The sequence below is a fragment of the Typopeltis vanoorti genome, chromosome 17 (assembly GCF_054136105.1).
Source record: "Typopeltis vanoorti isolate ZY-2024b chromosome 17, IOZ_Tvanoo_1.0, whole genome shotgun sequence".
NCBI lineage: Eukaryota > Metazoa > Arthropoda > Arachnida > Uropygi > Thelyphonidae > Typopeltis > Typopeltis vanoorti.
Window position 1 is genome coordinate 5616482 of NC_143565.1, and position 20821 is coordinate 5637302.

General features: G+C 34.9%; 1 protein-coding gene across 1 annotated transcript in view; it reads right to left on the reverse strand.

Annotated features, from left to right (window-relative positions):
• The window catches only part of sdk (sidekick cell adhesion molecule), a 496543-nt gene that overhangs the window by 14492 nt on the left and 461230 nt on the right, over positions 1-20821 (reverse strand). The window contains exon 36 of the mRNA XM_090407513.1: positions 9947-10076. Coding sequence (XP_090263639.1) covers positions 9947-10076 — 130 coding nt within the window. The remainder of the gene's footprint in view (positions 1-9946; positions 10077-20821) is intronic.

Genomic DNA, 20821 nt, shown 5'->3' on the forward strand with positions numbered 1-20821 from the left:
AAGAACACATAGGATATGTCAGAAATAACAGACAAGACATTTCAGGCCTTTCATGCCACTTTGCCTCTACTAACCATCACATTGAGTGGGATAAGAGCCTTATGCCATACATAGAAGATAACTACCATTCAAGAATCTTTAAAGAAGCAGCTACAGTCGCCCGTATAACTGAAAACCTAAACAAGAATCAAGGTCTAATTTTACCAGAAATTTGGAAAACTTTTGTCAGATCATTAAACATCAAAGAAATGAACTTTCATAACAATTACGTCATGAGTCATCACGGATAAATCACGTTAACGAGACACGCACATTGTCACGCACAATACCAATTTTTGTATGATTTAGAACCATCGGTTATAACCTAGTCTGTAACCTTCATTTTGTGCTTACTGATTTGTATTCCCTGAGGATGCCAATAGAAACAGATTGGCGAAACATGTAGGAGGATAAAAATAAAGCTACTTGATAAAGATTTTATAAAAAAGTGTTATAGTCTTAACAATCATCTTTTGTTTTCACTCTCTGTCATTAACTCATAGTTTTGACAGCAGCTGCAAGAGAGTGTACACCTTCACACTTTCCCAGAGCCACCTGGGCACACTGAGTTTTCCTATGTATTCACATTCACTCTTTCATTAAAATAATTTCTCCACGAACTTGACAGCAAAATGATTCAAGTGTAATCCATCTTGCAAGTGCAAATCTGCTTGACTATCAAAATCACCTCATACATCACCATACTGCACACAACTTTTCCCACATAATCTTGCTGAATTATTTGCAATCAGGGTTCTCCATCTCAAATCATGAGTGATACTGTAGCATTTAATTCAGTCTTTTGCTCTTCTTTTTTGTATCACTCAATACCACTTTCACATATTCCCTCATACCATATCTATATCCTTTCAAATCATTCATTCTAATACAATCACATTATTCACTCATTCTGATTACTTACATATTGCTTCAGTTATGGCTCAAATTTTTCTCCTGGAAATCTCCTGGAAAAAATCATTGCTTGTTCATTAAGTATGCCTCCAATCATAGAATTGTTATATGTAACCATATGTTTTTTCATTCATTTCTTCTTTCTTGAATCTTAAATTATTCACATTTCATTTCTTTTGCTGTTATTTGCCAAGAAGTCAACTTTATTGTTTGTGTAATTCACATTGAAGTCTTGAAATTTCCGACATACTGCACCACTGCACTCCCCCCCCCCCCTTTCTGATTTCTTTCACATCACCTTTCTTACATTTTCTACCTCTTTCATACCACTATCATCATAATGCATTCTAATACCCCCCATTCTTGTCCACATTCTGCTAAGCATGCTTCACTATCTGCAACACTCATTTCCATCATCAGTTGAAATTCCTCTCATATTCAATACTTTGCACTACAAAGTCTGGCTAACTGCTGCACAGCAGTTAGGTAGATTCTATTACTATCAGCTCCTTCTTTTCACAAACTGCTCATATTTGCCAATGTACACATTCTATACAAGCTATATTCAATGAAATTTTTCATGTTAGATTTCAAGGACTTGTGGCTTCCACTTTTATGCCTCACATTTACTTTATCAACGTATATAAATAACTATAAACAATCAACTGGGTGCTTAAGAGTCAAAGCTATATAACTGAGAGGAGACCTCCACATAGCCTTTAAAGGAATGTGGAGAACCAACCAGGGCTTCTGACCTAATGTCCAATCCTCACCATCTCATGGTGCACCCTGTTGGGTATCTACTTGGATACTGAACGAAGGAGGATGGGCTGGCAATTTGGGATTTAGCTGACCAAATTGTATTCTTATTGGTTAAACCAAAATAAAAAATGATGGTACAACATGACAAAATTTCATGCCGGCTGGGGCGTCGCCCGGTTAAACAAGGCCCCCGTTGTTTTCGCCAGGGAACCAGGGCGAACAGCGAAAAGTCAGCTACTGGAACAAACCTGAAAACAAACCCCAACTCAACATCACCAGAGTTAAAGATCGGTACTATCAACGTAAGAAGCCTGAATGGCAAAGAAATGGAGCTAGCTGAGGAATTAGATAAGTACCAGATCGACATAATAGGGGTGACTGAAACAAAAAAGACCAAAACTGGTGAGATCTTTCTGAGCAATAAATACAAAATGTTATATTCAGGCAATAACAATCAAGGAAAAGAAGGAGTAGCCATAGTATTCAACACAAAATACGAGGCTAATCTTCTTGAATGGCAGTCAGTCTCAAGTAGAGTAATGTGGGCAAATATGAGAATGGGGAACTGGACAATGAGACTTATTTGTGCCTATGGTCCCACAGAAGGTTCTACTAAGGTAGAAGTGGAGGAATTTTTTGAGGCTTTAGAAAAGCAACTGACACAATGAAAAAGGAAAAGTTGGTCCTTGTTGGGGATCTAAATAGCAGAGTAAGAAATGATTGTGAGACATACAAAAATATTTTGGGAAAATTTGGAGAAAAGAGCAAAGCTAATAATAATGGCAAATATCTGTTGGATTTCTGCTCAGGACATGGACTGGTTATTACTAACACCATGTTCCAACATAAAAATGTGCACAAATTCACATGGAGAGAAGAGGCTAGGAATAAGAAAAGTCTCATTGACTATGTTATTGTTGATAGTGATGTTTTCTCCCTGGTGCAGGGCACCAGAGTGTACAGAGGATTTGAAATTGGAAGTGATCACTATTTAGTCTTGAGCAGGATAAAATTGAATTTAATATTGAAAAGAATGACATGTAAGAAAGTTTTAAAGCAAATAAAAGTAGAGCAGCTATCAGATATGAACTGTAGACTAAAATACACAAACATTATTGAATCAAAAATGAAAGTGTTTGAGAACAGGAACCAAACCTTGGAGATTCAGTGGCAACCCCTGAAGAAAACACTCATTGATTCAACCAAAGAGGAATGTGGTGAGGTTGTCTGTAAGGATAGAAAAATCAGAACTCCATGGTGAACACAGGAAGTTAAACAGACAGTGAAAGAAAAGAAGAAAGCATATCAAAAGTTCCTGGCAAATAAGTCAGCTTGTGCTCTTAGAGAATACAGACAAATATAAGAAAGCTAAACACTGTGTAAAACTAGCTAAACAAAAGTCATGGGAGGACTTTGGCAAGAATATAGAAAATAAATATCAAGAAGGTGGCAAAATATTCTGGAGGTCGTTGAAGAAGCTTAGGAATGGAGGAAAGAGTGCTGTAAAAAAAGTTAGAGATGATAAAGGTGACATGAAAACTAGAGAAAAAGATATCCTTGAAGTATGGAGTAATTACTTTGAAAAACTGCTAAATGAAACAAGCAGTGATGACAGCACATTTGTAAAAAACACAGACCAGGCATGCAGGCAGGAATACATATCCATACTTGAAGTGGAAAAAGCAATCAAAGGCTTGAAATGTGGAAAGGCAGCTGGAGTAGATGATATTCGACCAGAAATGCTGAAGTATGGTGGTATAAGAGTCTTACAGTGGCTGCACTGCATAGTTCAGAAAGCCTGGACAGAGGGACAAATTCCCGATGATTGGAGTAGAGCTCTCATAGTACCCATATATAAAAAGGGAAATAAAACTGAATGGAGAATTACAGACGTATTTCCCTACTGAGTGTTCCTAGCAAGATCTATGCAAGTATACTTGAGAAACGGTTGAGAAGAATTGTGGAAGAAAAGTTTGGAGAAGAACAAGCTGGATTCAGGCCAAATAGAGGCTGTCAGGATCAGATCTTCACTTTACGACAAATAGTCGAGAAAGCATGGGAATATAACAAAGATCTGTATTTAAGTTTTGTCGATTTGGAAAAGGCATATGATAAGGTGCCAAGAGAGAAGCTGTTCAATACGTTGCAGTTATATGGTGTCAACGGGGCATTATATCAAGCAATACTTAGTCTTTATTTGAGTTGTAAGTCAGCAGTTAGAATTGAAGGAAGTACAGGAAGATGGTTTAATGTTAAATCTGGTGTGAGACAAGGATGCACATTATCCCTTCTGTTATTCATTATCTATATGGATCACATTATGAAGGAAAGTGGTAATAAACATGATATCAAAATTGGAGATGTTAATGTCAGCTCTTTGCTTTATGCGGATGATGTTATACTTCTAAATAAATCCGCTAGAAGTCTGCAAGATTCTCTGACTAAATTGAATAGCTGTTGTAATAGATATGGTATGAAGGTCAGTAATAAAAAGACAAAGACAATGAAAATAGGCAGAATCATTGAAAATGTCAACTGTGTTGTGAATGGAGAACCTGTGGAACAAGTAAAACATTTCAGCTACTTAGACACGATTTTTACTGAAGATGGTAAATTAAATATAGAAATAGACAACAGAATCAGCAAAGCTGGTATGGTGGGAAGTCAATTGAATAAATTCATATGGAATAAGAGAGAAATTAGTCGGAACACTAAATTAGCTGTATACAAGACAGTGTTCAAACCAGTTTTAACTTATGGATCTGAGAGCTGGATCAGAAGTAAAACACTTGACCAAAGACTAGAAACCATAGATATGAGAGTCTTGAGAAAGATTATAGGCACGAACAGATGGCATCAATGGCAATATCATACTAAAAACGAGGATATTAGGAAAGAACTTGACATTGTCAGCATCCAGGAATGCATTAGCAGAGCTAATCTCAGGTGGTATGGTCACCTGAACAGAATGGGCGAGGAAAGATTAGCAAAACAAGTGTTCACTGCCTGGTTGGCAGGAAAATGACCCAGAGGAAGAACAAGATATAGGTGGATTGATACAGTACAAAGTGCCTTAGACGACAGAAATGTAAGATCTGATAATGTTGGAGTCTTAACAAGTAACAGACTGATTTGGAGGAAAATTTTAGATAGGAAGTTAGTAACGATATAATTTTTCCATGTAGTACTATCATATCCTGTACACCCCTTGTGGGTACATGGCAGGAATTTGATGATGATGATAAACAATCAACCACAAAAGCACAATTAATTTAAAACTTGCAGATAAAAAATCATATTTAATGTACATGTCCTGTTTTTATACATCACAGAAAGGGGAAAGCAGTCTGAAAACTATTAGAAAAGGCCATGTACATTAGATATGATTTTTGAACTCCTTTAGAAATTGTAATTTCTAAAGGAGTTCAAGGAATCAAAGGAGACCATTTTAATCATTCATAATTAAATATCTATGCATCTCTCCTTGAACATGCATCAAAGATGCACTCGCAACATAATAGCAGTCCATTCCACAGATTCACCACTTGCAACGAGAAAAGAATCTGAGCCTCACATGCTACAGCAGATTATCATAAGTTGCAAAATCTTACTTGTGTCTATACTGTAAGATTCCTTCAGCATGTATGTTTCCATCAAATCTCCTCTTCTCTTTCTAGTCCTCAGACTTTGAAGACCACATGTCTGCAATTTGTTCTCATATATACAATTCCATAAGCCAGTTATCATCTTGGTTACCTCTTGGATTTTCTCAACTGCAACATATCTGCACACAATGGTCCAGATGTTACTTTACAGTGGGAGAATAAGTTATTTTTTTCTAACAAGTTAGTGTTCTCTTAAATGGTGCAGTTATCTGATGTAATGACTTGACCACTTTAGCAAACTCCACTTAACATGATAGCTTGTATGCAATTTGTTTATTTATAACATATAAACTCACATTTGCACACATTAAACTGATTTGTTCAGAGAATTAGTCAGTTAAAAAGTCATCTTGCAGGGATTCTCGATCAGATATGTCTCTTATCACTTGCTCCAACTTAGTAGCATCAGAAAACAATCGAATATCATCCTCTAGGCCATCCCCAATTATTAATATACAAGTTAATGGCCTAAGTACAGAACCAGGTGGTACAATACTGGTCACTTTCTCTTAGACTCAGCATTTCTATACTGCACTGTCAGTAAACTTTCTATTCAAGTCACAAGTTGATTTTGCATACCCATCCTTCTGAGTCAGCCTTCTATAAACATAAAGACATACATAAATATACTTGGGCAGCAAGAGGATGGAAATCAATATTAGATTACTTCATATTAAATGAAAAGACATCAAAATTTTCACTAGATGTTAGAGTTCACAGAGGATATGAAATAAGCAGTGACCACTTCCTTGTTAAAATAAAATTACGATTACCACCTAAATGGCTACAAGTAACAAGAACAGAAAGAAAAATTGAAACATTTGTTTATAAAACTAGACTATTGAATGACACAAATGTACAATGGCTATATGAACAAAGAATTAACCAGTATCTAGATAAAATAAAACAAAATGAAGAAATAGAAATAGAATGGCTTAATATAAAAACGATACTAAATGCAGCAGCAAATGAAAGCTTAGGAAAGACCAAAAAATTCAATAAAAGAAAAAAAAACTGAAGATCTGGGATGATACAATCAAAGAAATAATCAAAAAGAAAAAAGAAGCCTATCACAAATGGTTAAGCAGTAAAAGATTAGAAGATGAAATAGAATATAAAAGAATAAGAGCCATAGCTAAAAGAGAACTCAGAAAAAGACAGAGAATCATGGAATAAATTTGTTTCTAATTTAGAACATGATTTATATAAAATAAGGCCCAATGTATATAAGATTTTGAAACACCTAAATGCAGATACCAAAGAAACCATAAAATTAAACACTGAATTGAAATTAGAAGAATTTCTAAATTACTACACAGAACTGTGGACAGACAAATATTTTAAAAAAGACAACTGGCAAACAATTAACGAAAATGAAAAGGAAATAACTGAAGAAGAATTAGAAATCAGCCTGAAAGAAACAAGAAACGGAAAATCACCTGGAGAAGATAAGCTAGGTTCAGAACTATATAAATACGCAGGAACAAGATTCAAAGGAAGACTCTTATTATTTTTAAATAAAATTTACTCAACTGGTATCCCCCCAATAGGATGGAAAAAAGCAATTGTGATTCCTATCTTTAAGAAAGGTAATAGAGATGACCCTAAAAACTATAGAGGTATCAGTATACTAAATTCATGTTACAAAATATACAACAGAATTTTAAATAACAAACTAATGAAATATTCCGAAAACTTTATTCTAGAGGTACAAAATGGATTTAGAAAAGGACGATCATGTATAGACCCAGCCTTCTGCCTAAAATTAATAATAGAGAAAAGAAGAGAATATAATTTAGAAACACATATTGCATTTATTGACTTTGAAGAAGTATTTGACAAAGTTAAAAGAAACATATTATTTAACATATTAAAAGAAAGACAAATACCAAATAATATCCTAAAAGCTGTCACAAGTATATATGAAAATAATCAAATACAAATAAGATGAAATCACAAGCTATCATATACAAGAGAGATAAACCAAGGGGTCCGACAGGGATGTCCCCTCTCAGCAACTCTTTTTAATATCTACTTAAATGAAATAATAATAAAATGGAGTAAAAATTTACATCAAGGAATTAAACTTTCACCTACAGTTAACTTAAACACTCTCCTCTTTGCAGACGACCAAATAATAATTACAAATTCTGAAGATAACTTACAGAAAGCTATTTTAAATCTAAATGAGATATCCAAAGATTATGGTATGATAATATCAACAGAAAAATCAAAAACTATGGCCTTTAAAGGACAAGATCCAGCAAGAACTAAAATAGTATTAGATAACAAGATCTTAGAACAGGTGAATTCATTTAACTACCTAGGATGTATGATCACTTATGAAAATGAAAAAGATATAAACATAAAAATTGCAAAATATTTAAAAATAACAGGAGTAATTAACTCTATATTTAAACCAAACCTAGTTCAAAAACAAACCAGGCTAAAAGTATACAATACATTAGCCCTACCGGTCTTAATGTATGGAAGCGAAATCTGGACAATAAAACAAAAAAGACAAAGATTAACAGCAGCAGAAATGAAGTTTATGAGAAAAACTGCAAAGTATACCCTATTTGATCATAAACGAAACGAAGATATTATGAAAAATTAAACCAAGAACCAGTAATTGAAAAAATTAAAAAATATAAACATAGATGGATGGAACACGTTCAAAGAATGAAAACAGAAAGATTACCAGAACAAGCCTTAAAGTACAAGCCATTAGGAAAAAGAAAACTAGGACGTCCTCTTAAACGATTCAACAATGACTTCTAAGGCCGGAACCGGCCATACTAGGCCTTCCTTGATACGTATGATGATGATCCTTCTGAGTGTTTATATAATAACTTCACATGTGGAATTCTGTTAAATGGCTTGGATACCGGTATATCTATTCCCCCTTATCTAACTCTGCAGAATGAGCAGATGAATTAAAATTTACAATATAGGGTATGAGAGATAAAGGTAACAGCACTTGAAGATATCCTCGATAACTGCATTAAATAATCTGAAAGCCTGTCAAATGATTTAAACAGTGATGGAATAGTAGAATGCAATCATATCAATACTCGAGGCAGAAAAACTCAGAAAGCTGAAAAGATAACTGGAGTACATGGTATTCAATCAAAAACTCTCAAATATGGTTGTATATAAGTTTTAACATGCCTATACTGCATAATTAAGGCATGGGCAAAGAAGGCCAAATTCCAGATGAGTAAAATACAGCTCTCATAGTACTCAATTATATTTAAAAAAAAAAAAAGGGGGGGGGGAATAAAACTGAATGTGGGAATTTACAGAGGAATTTTCCTACTGTGTGTGTTCCAGGTAATATTTCTGCAAGTATATACGTAAAAAGAAGCTAAGAAAAATTGTGGAAGAGAAGCCAAACAGGATTTGTGAGGACAAGATTTTTCACTTCAAGGCAAAGTCAAGAAATCATGTAAATATAACAAAAATCTATATTTATTTAAGTTCTGTAGAGTTGGATATGGCATAGAATAAGGTGGTGATCAAAAAACTCTTCAAAATACTGTATATAGTTATATTGTGTAAATGGGATAATAAACAGAATAAATAACCTTTAGTTAAGTTGTAAAGCAACAATTAGAACTGAAAGATGTGCCCCTCTGGTATTCACCATTTCTATAGATAAATATTACAAAAGAAAGCAGCATTAAACCTGGTGTCAAAATGATATATTAAACCCAGAAATGTATATATTCAAACTCTTTATTTATACTGAATAACTTATGCAACAAATTTGATATGAAAATCAATAGTAAAAAGACAAAAAAAAAATGAAACTATAACAAAAGTCTCAATCCCCACCCCAGAAAGGACGATTTGCACAGAGTACACTTCACTAATTTGTATTAATATCTTGAGGCATGTGATTGTTGTATGGAGTCATTCATTCAAATACATAATAAAATTATTTTGTCTAACCTGAACATATAATTATTTTTCTATATATGAATGTCTATCATCATATCTTTCTATAGGGCAGTAGACTCTCTTACACATAACAAATTACTGAAAAGTCCCAACCAAGGCCTACATAGATACAATGTTATGCTAAAAGAAATTCAGTACAGCAAATTACCCACTTTCTTAGACACTATGGATTTGCTATAGTGAGTGATTACTTCTATTAAGTTCAGTAGCCAGGACTGTTCCGAAGCTTAATTTTGATAAGATAAGCCTGTGCCCATAGTCTGTTTTATCCCAGTCAAACTGTGTACGTCTGAACTGATTCGCCTGGTTTGCAAAGAAGGGGAGAGGCATCCTGCCTTAGAATTTGCCCACTCAGAGGTGAGATAGAAACCCAATTCTCAGATAACTGATACTGAGATGTGAAAGCATGAATGACAGAGCAAATATTTCATGTTTAGATTTAATGTAGAAAATAATCATTATCCTCATATATTTGTAGATTTAAGTCTGAATTTTTAATACATTTCTCTCATGGATTTCACTGTTTTCATAGATAACTGGGTGGTACATAAATAGAGATATTCATGACATAGCAGTGCATTAAATGACAAACAATGTAAAGTTACCTGTGAATCCGAAGAACTGATTTCTGAAGGTTTTTCTGTTAAACTACTACTGTCACAGTTTTCATCATAGCCTTTGACATCTTCATCATCAGAATATGTTACACTAGCTGGACTTGGTCTAGGAGGAGATCTGAAAGAAAAAGTCTGTTGAGTCTAAGCATAGCAAGCAAATCAATCGGGTAGTAGTTTTTTTTTTTTGTGAACTGCACCCATGAGAGGCCATAAATATCATGAATATGCTAAAGGTAATTTGTGAACCCAGATTAAAGATATCTTTAAAGTCTATAATAGTCTATACATTATAAGATGTGTGTGTGTACAATTAATATATCACATTTTCATAAAAAAATTCTTGCTGGTGCTTTATTCCCCCCCCCCCCCCCACACACACAGTAAATATAAAATCGATCCCTGAACGCATGATAGTACACTAGTATCCAAAAGCTAAGGGCTAACTACATTTTTACCCATACATGGAAAATTTTTCATGACTACAGCCAAATGCAAGTTTATTGCCAACATACTAGTATATTATATAACACAAAAGATGTGTTATAAATTTCATACAAATTAAATTACAATACTTTTTTTTTTTTTTTTTGCAAAAGTTACAAATTTCCGATGGATGTTGTTAAGGAATTAATGTACAGCTTACAGAAAACTGTACAGAGAGACATTTTAGTATGGAATATGTCCATCCCGAATTGTGATACCTCTCTCTCAATGTCATACCCATCCTTAGCACCAAGTGATTTAAAAGTTCTTGAGGAAAACTGGCCAATTCCTCCTTCAGAACAAGGCCTTTAGTTTTCTGGGGAATTTCAAGCGTCCGTCTCAAATATATCCTATGGGGCTGAGATCCAGGAAGCATGCTGGCTACTCAATTCAATTAATATCCTTGGTCTCCAGAAGTATTTCCACTGCTCGTGTACAATGTGGTGTGGCATTACATCCATAAAAATGAATTCTTCACCTACAGCATACTTACTCCTGCGAAGGCAAATTACCCTGAACTCCTAACTGGAACAGTGAATCACATGCTTCAGTCAGGAAAGTCATTAGACAGTTTGCATGCTATATTTTCAACAGATATTTACAGGGGAAATGTTCAGTAGAACTGGCATCCATCATGTTCTCATAGTATGTAACATGATTGATGAGATTCATCAACATATCTGCAGGTAAAGTTTAAATGTCTCCATAGTACAGTTGGAAGAATGATGGGGCATGTGTCCTATGACTGGAAAAGATCTGGGTTTGATTCTTGTCATGATGAGGATTTTTATATGGACTTTTTATTACATGAAGTGAGTTAGCCAGTCTCACATGAAAGTAGAAGAGTTTATTTCTCCCAGAAAACTGGGTTTTTCATTCAGCATAACAAGCAAATAGGTAAAAATACTGTGTTGTAGTAGTAGATGGTAGCAGAGATGGTGAATTGTGAAGCATGATGGTAGATCTATTCTCTGCATCCTCTTTTCCATGCGGTATGAGTATGCCTTCAAGAGTATGCCAAATATACTAAAAGCCCCAACAAAAAATCTCCTCCATTTTGAATGTTCAGTAAAAAATCATGGTGCCGTAGACCATTGGCCAGAGTATTGTACACCCACAGTTCATAGAACTGGAGCTGGCAGATTGCCAAGAAGAGTCAATTCATGTTGAAGGGGAGAAAGAAATAAAGCGACATACAAATTTATCACCAACATATATTATGTGCTTTATAAATAAAAGTTTCCAACTGTTGTACAAGCAAAATAGTTACTATTTTAAAAACTAGAATTCATAAAAGAAAAGCTAATTTTCCGACCTGTAATAATAAACTCATCCTACAAGGTGGATTGACTACCCTATTATCAGAATGGATTCTCTTTCTTCTGTCATGAACAGAAGTGTAGAAGGGTCTCGCACCTGTGGGTGTACAGTACATGAGCCCAAACCTGTCAGCAATGAGTCAGGAGGATTTCTGGTTAAATGTCACAAAATCCTACTGCCACATGCTCTGCCAGGTAATGTCTGGAGAGAGAGAGAGGGGGGGAGGGAGGGAATGGTGGTATATGGGAAGCACTGTCAAGGCCACATTATGGCAAGGGAACTGGTCACTCTCTGCATGGGTGTCACATTCAAGAGTCTATCTCCTTTCATCGTATGTCTCTACTACACTTTCATTAAATTCATAATCAATTACAAAAATAATAAACAATGATAGTGTCACCATGATTAAACCTCACTCCCAAACCAATTTAAACAGAAAGGACAAATTAAACAAAATAGGCCAAATAAAAATCACTTTCAGATCCACTTCACCGACAGCCATGGCATAAATGCCAATATAAATGAGGTTCACCATCACTTACAGACATCCTCCTCTTGACAGAAACTCAAACTGTTGCCACATCAGCAGAGTCCATCTACACTTTCCAAATTACATACTGCATGATTCTTCATGCCAAAAGGATAGCACCTATGCTTTTGTGAGATCAGACACGGGTTGCCTGAGAATGTCAAATTTAGAATCCTCTGCTTTTGACCTCCTCTAATTTAATTAAGGTTTCCTTGGTCTAGTCAGTAACATTCATTTGCTATATTTACAACTCTCAAAATTCTAAAAACCACTCTATTCTCTTTGCAATTTTTACCTTTTTTACCTGTCTAGTTACTAACATTATGCAATACAAATCCCAAATCCATCCATCCAGCCTAAGTATACTGTTCATATATTTGGGATGATGGACATAAAAACTCCCTAAAAATTCTCAATGCTGTCCTGAGGAGAGTGATATGGATGATAGATGCCCTCTCCCCTCCACTAACTCAATTTACTCCCTAATAATGATGAACTGTTTCAGCTCTATGGATTTTCTACAGCCACTACTCCACCAAACCAACTATAATAATTTTCCTCCACTTCAGTCTGTTAAAACATGAGCATCAGATGCCTTACATCCTTTTTCAGTTCAGCTGCAAACAGAGTGACCCTGCTTCTCCACTTCTTCCTTTATTCCATCTACCTCTCTCTTTTCTGTGGAATCACCAACTATAACCTCCAACTCTCGACCATCAACTACATCCCACACAAAGTACTGATGTTGTATTGTATAAGTTTTTCTACTTCTGAAGTATGCAATATACACACATACATTCTTTGAGAATGTCTTTTTCTACATTCACGAGATGGTAACCGATGAAGGTAAGTTAAATGAAAATGACAACGAAAAAATTATTATAATCTTGATGAGAGGAAGACAATACAGATTTAGACAATTTCTGTTGTTTTCTACTTTTAAATCATTAAATTGTCTAATGAATTTATACACACACACAGTAAAAACCCTCGATTTAATGGACAAAATTTCCGGTCCATATATCACGTGAAAATTCATGATTTTAGGGAGTTAATTATAATAAAAAAAAAAAACAGCAGAATTACCTAAACCAAGCATCTCAACATCGAATATTAATTTATCTAAAAGTGTGAAAATTGTGTGTTATTACAGTGCTAATATTGATAAAATTGCAGTATGTTACAGATATTTTTATTTTAAAAAATTCGCGATTTAACGGACACCCCCTTAGCCCATTAAATCGAGAGTTTACTGTATATACACACGAGGTTAGTCTGAAAAGTTCTCGGCTTAACAATGAAATAAAGGATTTATAGTTACAAAATTATTCTTATTTTTCAACATAATCTCCCTTAAGACTAGTACATTTATTCCAGCAATGCTCCAATGCCATGACCTTTAATGCTGATGGAATTGACTATCTTCTTTGGTACTGAACAACCTGCTTCTGTCCACTGTTTTGATTGCTGTTTGGATATTAATATTGTGTAATGGTGAATCAAAGTCTCATTAATATTAATAAATCATGCATAAAATCAGTTTTATTCTTGTTAAAATGCTCCAAACACTGTGCAGAGATTTTCATGCGAGTGGTGCATTTTTGATCTGCTGTGAGCAAGCACAGCACTCATCTTGCGCAGATTTTTCATTTGCAATTCTTCATGCAAAATATATCCTATGCGTTCTTTTGACATGCCTGTAGTCTCAGCAATTTCATACACTTTGACTTGCTGATAATCCAATGCCATATGATTTCGCTTGATCAATGATTTCTGGTGTTGATCCACATGAAGGACATCCAAAAAGTGTAACATCTTCAATGCTGGTACGGCAATGTTTAAACTTGGCAGATCATTCTTAATTGTCGAAAACGAAGGAGAAGGTTGCCCATAAACTTTTATAAACTTTGAATGAATTTCTTTTGGCGTTAAACCTTCTTTTATAAAGAATTTTATAACCACATGATACTCAATTTTATCCATTTCAAGAGAGGATACAGACAACACTTTTGCTTCAGACAGCTGTATAAAACAAACTACTTGATAGAATGACTTGCAATTTCACATGGATGCTTATGACAGATGTTACCAACTTAGAAAAAAAAAAATCTTGCCGATAGTGACACGATCTACAGTTGAGGCTAAGAACTTTTCAGACCACTCTCATGTGTGTGTGTGCGCATGCGCATACAGGCAAAACAATCGATGCCAATTTAATGTTTGAAAATCTAAAGTTATGCATTTTGAAATACAAAGATTACAACAGTGTATCACAGTGAGAGAACTGTATCCAGGAAATTGATGAAGCTAGGGATTTGGGGATAGTAGTAGGTAGAGAGCTTAAGTTTAGAGGGCATATAGCTAAAGTAGCCAGGGTAGTTCACAGGATTACTTGTTTATTGAAAAACACACTCTAACAAGCAGAGATAAGGGAGTTATCATTCCTTTTTATAAAGTGTTGATACAACCACATCTGGATTACTGTGCTCAGGTCTGATCGCCTGAGTTTCTTGGGGACAAGGAAGTGGAGGAGAAAATCCAAAGGTGAATAGTCTATGAAATGCTCCCTATGAGGATGTATAGAGGGTTTGTGAATTTCAAGAGTTGGCTGATTAAAAAAAAAAAAAAAGGGGGGAGATATGACAGAATCATTAAGTTCCTTAAAAGACTGATGCAGGGGGAAATGTTTCAGCACTTAGCTAGAAGGGCATCGCTTATCAAAACAGATAGTTCATGGAAAATATTTTTAAAAAAAAAAAGGAAAAAAAGCACAAAATGAGACCAAAATACATGAATGCAATGAGCCAATTAGGATTCCCTAGAAGATTAAAAAGCAAAGAAATGAATCCATGTTTGAGAACTGACCAAAAATACAATTTGGAAAAGAGTTGAAATGTGGACTATCAGGTATCCACTCCACTACTCTCAATAAACTGCACTAACGACTGAGAGCACCATAAAATAATACCAAAAATGCTCAGAAACACATGAAAAAAGCTTCACTGTTCACTAATATTTATGTTTAATACTATAAATAATATATACAAACTTTAGTTCCAAATATAACCTGTTATTTTCAGGAGAACTTCAATTGGACTCATGTAATCAACTATTTTGAATCAGGGCCAGCTCTAGGTACCATCAAAGTAAGTCGATGCATTCCATCAATATAGAACAAACTTTTTTATTATCTTCAATTTTGTAAAATTATGCAATTGTGACTATATTAAAATAATTGACTTCATATGAATAATAATTTAATATTAATTAAAATTAATTAATATTAAAACATTGATTATTTTAATAATTAATATATTAATTATTAAATGTTATAAAATTAATTAAAGTATTAAATTAATTATGAAATGGGTGCTTAAGGGTCAAAGCTGTATAACTGAGAGGAGACGTCCACATAGCCTTTAAAGGAATGTGGAGAGCTGACCAGGGCTTCTGACCTAATGTCCAATCCTTACCTTCTTGTGGTGCACCCTGTTGGGTATCTGCCTGGATACCGAATGAATGAAGATGGGCTGGCAATTTGGGATTTAGCCGACCAAATTGTATTCTTATTGGCTTAAACTAATATACAAAATGATGGTACAACACGACAAAATTTCATGCCGGCTGGGGCATCGCATGGTTAAACAAGGCCCCCATTATTTTTGCCAGGGAACCAGGGCGAAAAGCAAAAAGTCACTACTGAAACAAATCTGAAAGCACACCCCAACTCAACATAACCAAAGTTAAAGATCGGTACTATCAACAAAAGAAGCCTGAATGGCAAAGAAATGGAGCTAGCTGAGGAATTACATAAGTACCAGATCGACATAATAGGGATTACTGAAACAAAACGACAAAAACTGGTGAGATCTTTCTGAACAATAAATACAAAATGTTATATTCAGGAAATGACAATCAAGGAAAAGAAGGAGTAGCCATAGTATTCAACACAAAATACGAGGCTAATCTTCTTGAATGGCAGGCAATCTCAAGTAGAGTGATGTGGGCAAATATCAGAATGGGGAATTGGACAATAAGACTTATTTGTGCCTATGGTCCCACAGAAGGTTCTACTAAAGTAGAAGTGGAGGAAATTTTTGATGCTTTAGAAAAAGCATATGACAATGAAAAAGGAAAAGTTGGTCCTTGTTGGGGATCTAAATAGCAGAGTAAGAAATGATTGTCAGACATACAAAAATATTTTGGGAAAATTCGGAGAAAAGAGCAAAGCTAATAACAATGGCAAATACCTGTTGTATTTCTGCTCAGGACATGGACTGGTTATTACTAACAAAATGTTCCAACATAAAAATGTGCACAAATTCACATGGAGAAAAGAGGCAAGGATTAAGAAAAGTGTCATTGACTATGTTATTGTTGATAGTGATGTTTTCTCCCTGGTGCAGGACACCAGTGTGTGTGCAGAGGATTTGAAATTGGACGTGATCACTATTTAGTCTTGAACAGGATAAAATTGAATTTCATATTGAAAAGAATAACATGTAAGAAAGTTTTAAAGAGAATAAAAGTTGAGCAGCTCTCAGATGTGAACAGTAGACTAAAATACACAAAGATTATTGAAGAAAAAATGAGAGTTTGAGAACAGCAACCAAACCTTGGAGATTCAGTAGCAAGCCTTGAAGAAAACACTGATTGATTCAGCCAGAGAGGTATGTGGTGAAGTAGTTTGCAAGGATAGAAAAAGAACTCCCTGGTGGACACAGGAAGTTAAAGAGGCAGTGAAGGAAAAGAAGAAAGCATATCAAAAGTTCCTGGCAAATAAGTCAGCTTGTGCTCTGAGAGAATACAGAGACAAATGTAAGAAAGCTAAATACTGTGTAAAATTAGCTAAACAAAAGTCATGGGAGGAGTTTGGCAAGAACATAGAAAATAATTATTAAGAAGGTGGTAAGATATTCTGGAGGTTGTTGAAGAAGCTTAGAAATGGAGGAAAGAGTGCTGTAAAAGGAGTTAGAGATGATAAAGGTGACATGTAATTACTTCGAAAAATTTTAAATGACACAAGCAGTGATAGCACAGTGGTAAAAAAACACTCAGACAGACAGTCAGATTACATTTATTATTATTATTTGTGACACCTCCAAGGAGACCGAATAGACTCATCGGAGGAGGACACTCACTATATGACTGTCTCCACTACTACACTGAACCTCTACTACCAATCATCTCCACCAATGCCATCTACCGCTCACCACTACCACAACTAGTATTTTTTGTCTGTAAATTGCGTGTGTTCTGAAGGGTCAATTTGTCTGTATGCAGGATGAAAAACCCGAGTTTCTGGGAGAAAAAAAACCTGCTACCTCTGTATGATATTGGCTAACTCACATTAACTGAAAAAGTCCATATAAAGATTCTTCCCATCATGACGAGAATCGAACTAGGCCTATTCCAATCGAAGGGTGCGATGTACCATCGTTCTTCCAATTGCACTACGGAGGCAGAACATATCCATACTTGAAGTAAAAAAAGCCATCGAAGGCTTGAAATGTGGAAAGGCAGCAGGAGTAGATGATATTCAACCAGAAATGCTGAAGTATGGTGGTATAAAAGTCTCACAGTGGCTGCACTTCATAGTTCAGATGGCCTGGACAGAGGGGCGAATTCCCGATGATTGGAGTAGAGCTCTCATAGTACCCACATATAAAAAGAGAAATAAAACTGAATGTGAGAATTACAGAGGTATTTCCCTACTGAGTGTTCCTGGCAAGATTTATGCAAGTATACTTGAAAACTGATTGAGAAGAATTGTGGAATAAAAGCTTGGTGAAGAACAAGCTGGATTCAGGCCAAATAGAGGCTGTCAGGATCAGATCTTCACTTTACGACAAATAGTCGAGAAATCATGGGAATATAACAAAGATCTGTATTTAAGTTTTGTCGATTTGGAAAAGGCATATGACAAGGTGCCAAGAGAGAAGCTATTCAATATGCTGCAGTTATATGGTGTCAATGGGGCATTATATCAAGCAATACGTAGTCTGTATTTGAGTTGTATGTCAGCAGTTAGAATTGAAGAAAGTACAGGCAGATGGTTTAATGTTAAATCTGGTGTGAGACAAGGATGTACATTATCCCCTCTGTTATTCATTATCTATATGGATCACATTATGAAGGAAAGTGGTATTAAACATGATATCAGAATTGGAGATGTTAATGTCAGCTCTTTGCTTTATGCGGATGATGTTATACTTCTAAATAAATCCGCTACAAGTTTGCAAGATTCCCTGACTAAATTGAATAACTGTTGTAATAGATATGGTATGAAGGTCAGCAATAAAAAGACAAAGACAATGAAAATAGGTAGAATCGTTGAAAATGGAGAACCTATAGAACAAGTAAAACATTTCAGTTACTTAGGCACGATTTTTAGTGAAGATGGTAAATTAAATATGGAAATTGACAACAGAATCAACAAAGCTGGTATGGTAGGAAGTCAATTGAATAAATTCATATGGAATAAGAGAGAAATTAGCCGGAACACTAAATTAGCTGTATACAAGACAGTGTTCAAATCAGTTTTAACTTATGGATCTGAGAGCTGGGTCAGAAGTAAAACACTTGGCCAAAGACTAGAGACCGCAGATATGAGAGCCCTGAGAAAGATTATAGGCGTGAACAGATGGCATCAATGGCAATATCATATTAAAAAGGAGGATATTAGGAAAGAACTTGACATTGTAAGCATCCAGGAATGCGTTAACAGAGCTAATCTAAGGTGGTATGGTCACCTAAATGGAATGGTAAAATTTCTATCGTCTAAGGCACTTTGATATGGTACAAAGTGCCTTAGACGCTAGAAATATCAGATCTGATAATGTTGGAATCTTGACAAGTAACAGACTGATTTGGAGGAAAATTGTAGGTAGGAAGTTAGTAATGATGTAAATTTTTGATGTAGTACTATCATATCATGTACACCCCTTGAGGGTACATGTCAGGAATTTGATGATGATATTAATTAAAAATTAATATTAAAATAAAAATGACATGTTGTACCATCATTTTTTTATATTTTGGTTTAACCAATAAGAATACAATTTGGTCGACTAAATCCCAAATTGCCAGCCCATCCTCGTTCGTTCAGTATCAAAGTAGATACCCAACAGGGTGCACCACGAGAAGGTGAGGATTTGACATTAGGTCAGAAGCCCTGGTCGGTTCTCCGCATTCCTTTAAAGGCTATGTGGAGGTCTCCTCTCAGTTATACAGCTTTGACCCTTATGATGTAATTTTTTCATGTAGTACTGTCATATCCTGTACACCCCTTGAGGGTACATGGCAGGAATTTGATGATGATAAAAATGACAACATTACTAGAAAAGTTTTTATTTCATGAATCTCTGGATCAGAATTTTCTTACTGGATTTTGTAGCATTTTTGTCTTTATTATTTTCAAATTCTGATAACCACTTCAACTTCTGACAATCTCTGAAGTTTGATTTTCTGCAATCCAAACACTAAGGTCACTTTTTGTCTTTTTTTTTTTTTTTGGATACTTTAATGTACACAATTCAAGTGGCGCCATCATGATGAGACAAAGGTGCAAGTGCAGGAGAGCAGAGGTTGAACACAATGGCCTCCTTAGCAAGCAACAAGAAGGCACAGCATTCATTTGGACTGGAGGCAAGGAGTTTTCTACTGGTGGCTTTTAAATACCAGGAAGATGGCAAAGTGTTCTGGAGGCTATTGAAAAAGCTTAAAAATGGAAGAAGGAATATTGTAAAAGTAATCAAAGATGATAATGGTGATATTAAAACTGAAGATAAGATAAAGACATCCCAGATGACTTGAGTAATTACATTAAAAAATTGTTACATGAAACAAGAAATGACAGAACAGTAGTAGAAATTTTTCAAGAGGTATAAAAAAGCCATCAAAAACTTGAAATGTGGAAAAGCAGCTGTAATATATGATATCTGACCAGAAATGCTTAAATAAACGTTTAAACGTTTAAAGAAATGCTTAGGTTTTTGCAGTGGTTGTACTACATAATTCAGAGGACCTGGTCAAAGTACAGATGATTAGAGTACAACTCTCATAGTTCCCATCTAAAAAAAAGGGAACAAAGCTGAATGTAGGAATTACAGAGGAATTTCTGTGTTCTAGGTAACATTTATGCAAGCATACTTGAAAAGAGGTTGATAAAAATTGTGGAAGAGATTTTCACTTTACGATAAATAGTTGAGAAATCGTGTGAATATGACAAGGATCTGTACTTAAGTTTTGTAGATCTGGAAAAGGCATAGAACAAGGTGCCAAGAGAAAAGTTTTACAAAACACTATAATTATATTGGGTAAATGGAATTACACAGAGCAATACATAGTCTATATTTAAGTTGTAAGTCAGCAGTTAGTTTGATGTAAAATAGGTGTAAGACAAGGATGCACATTATGAAAGAAAGTAACATTAAATTGGATATTAGAACTGGATATATCAAACAGTTCTTGCTTTATGCAGATCATGTTGTACTCCTAAACACATCTAGAGCAAGTCTACAGGATTCTCT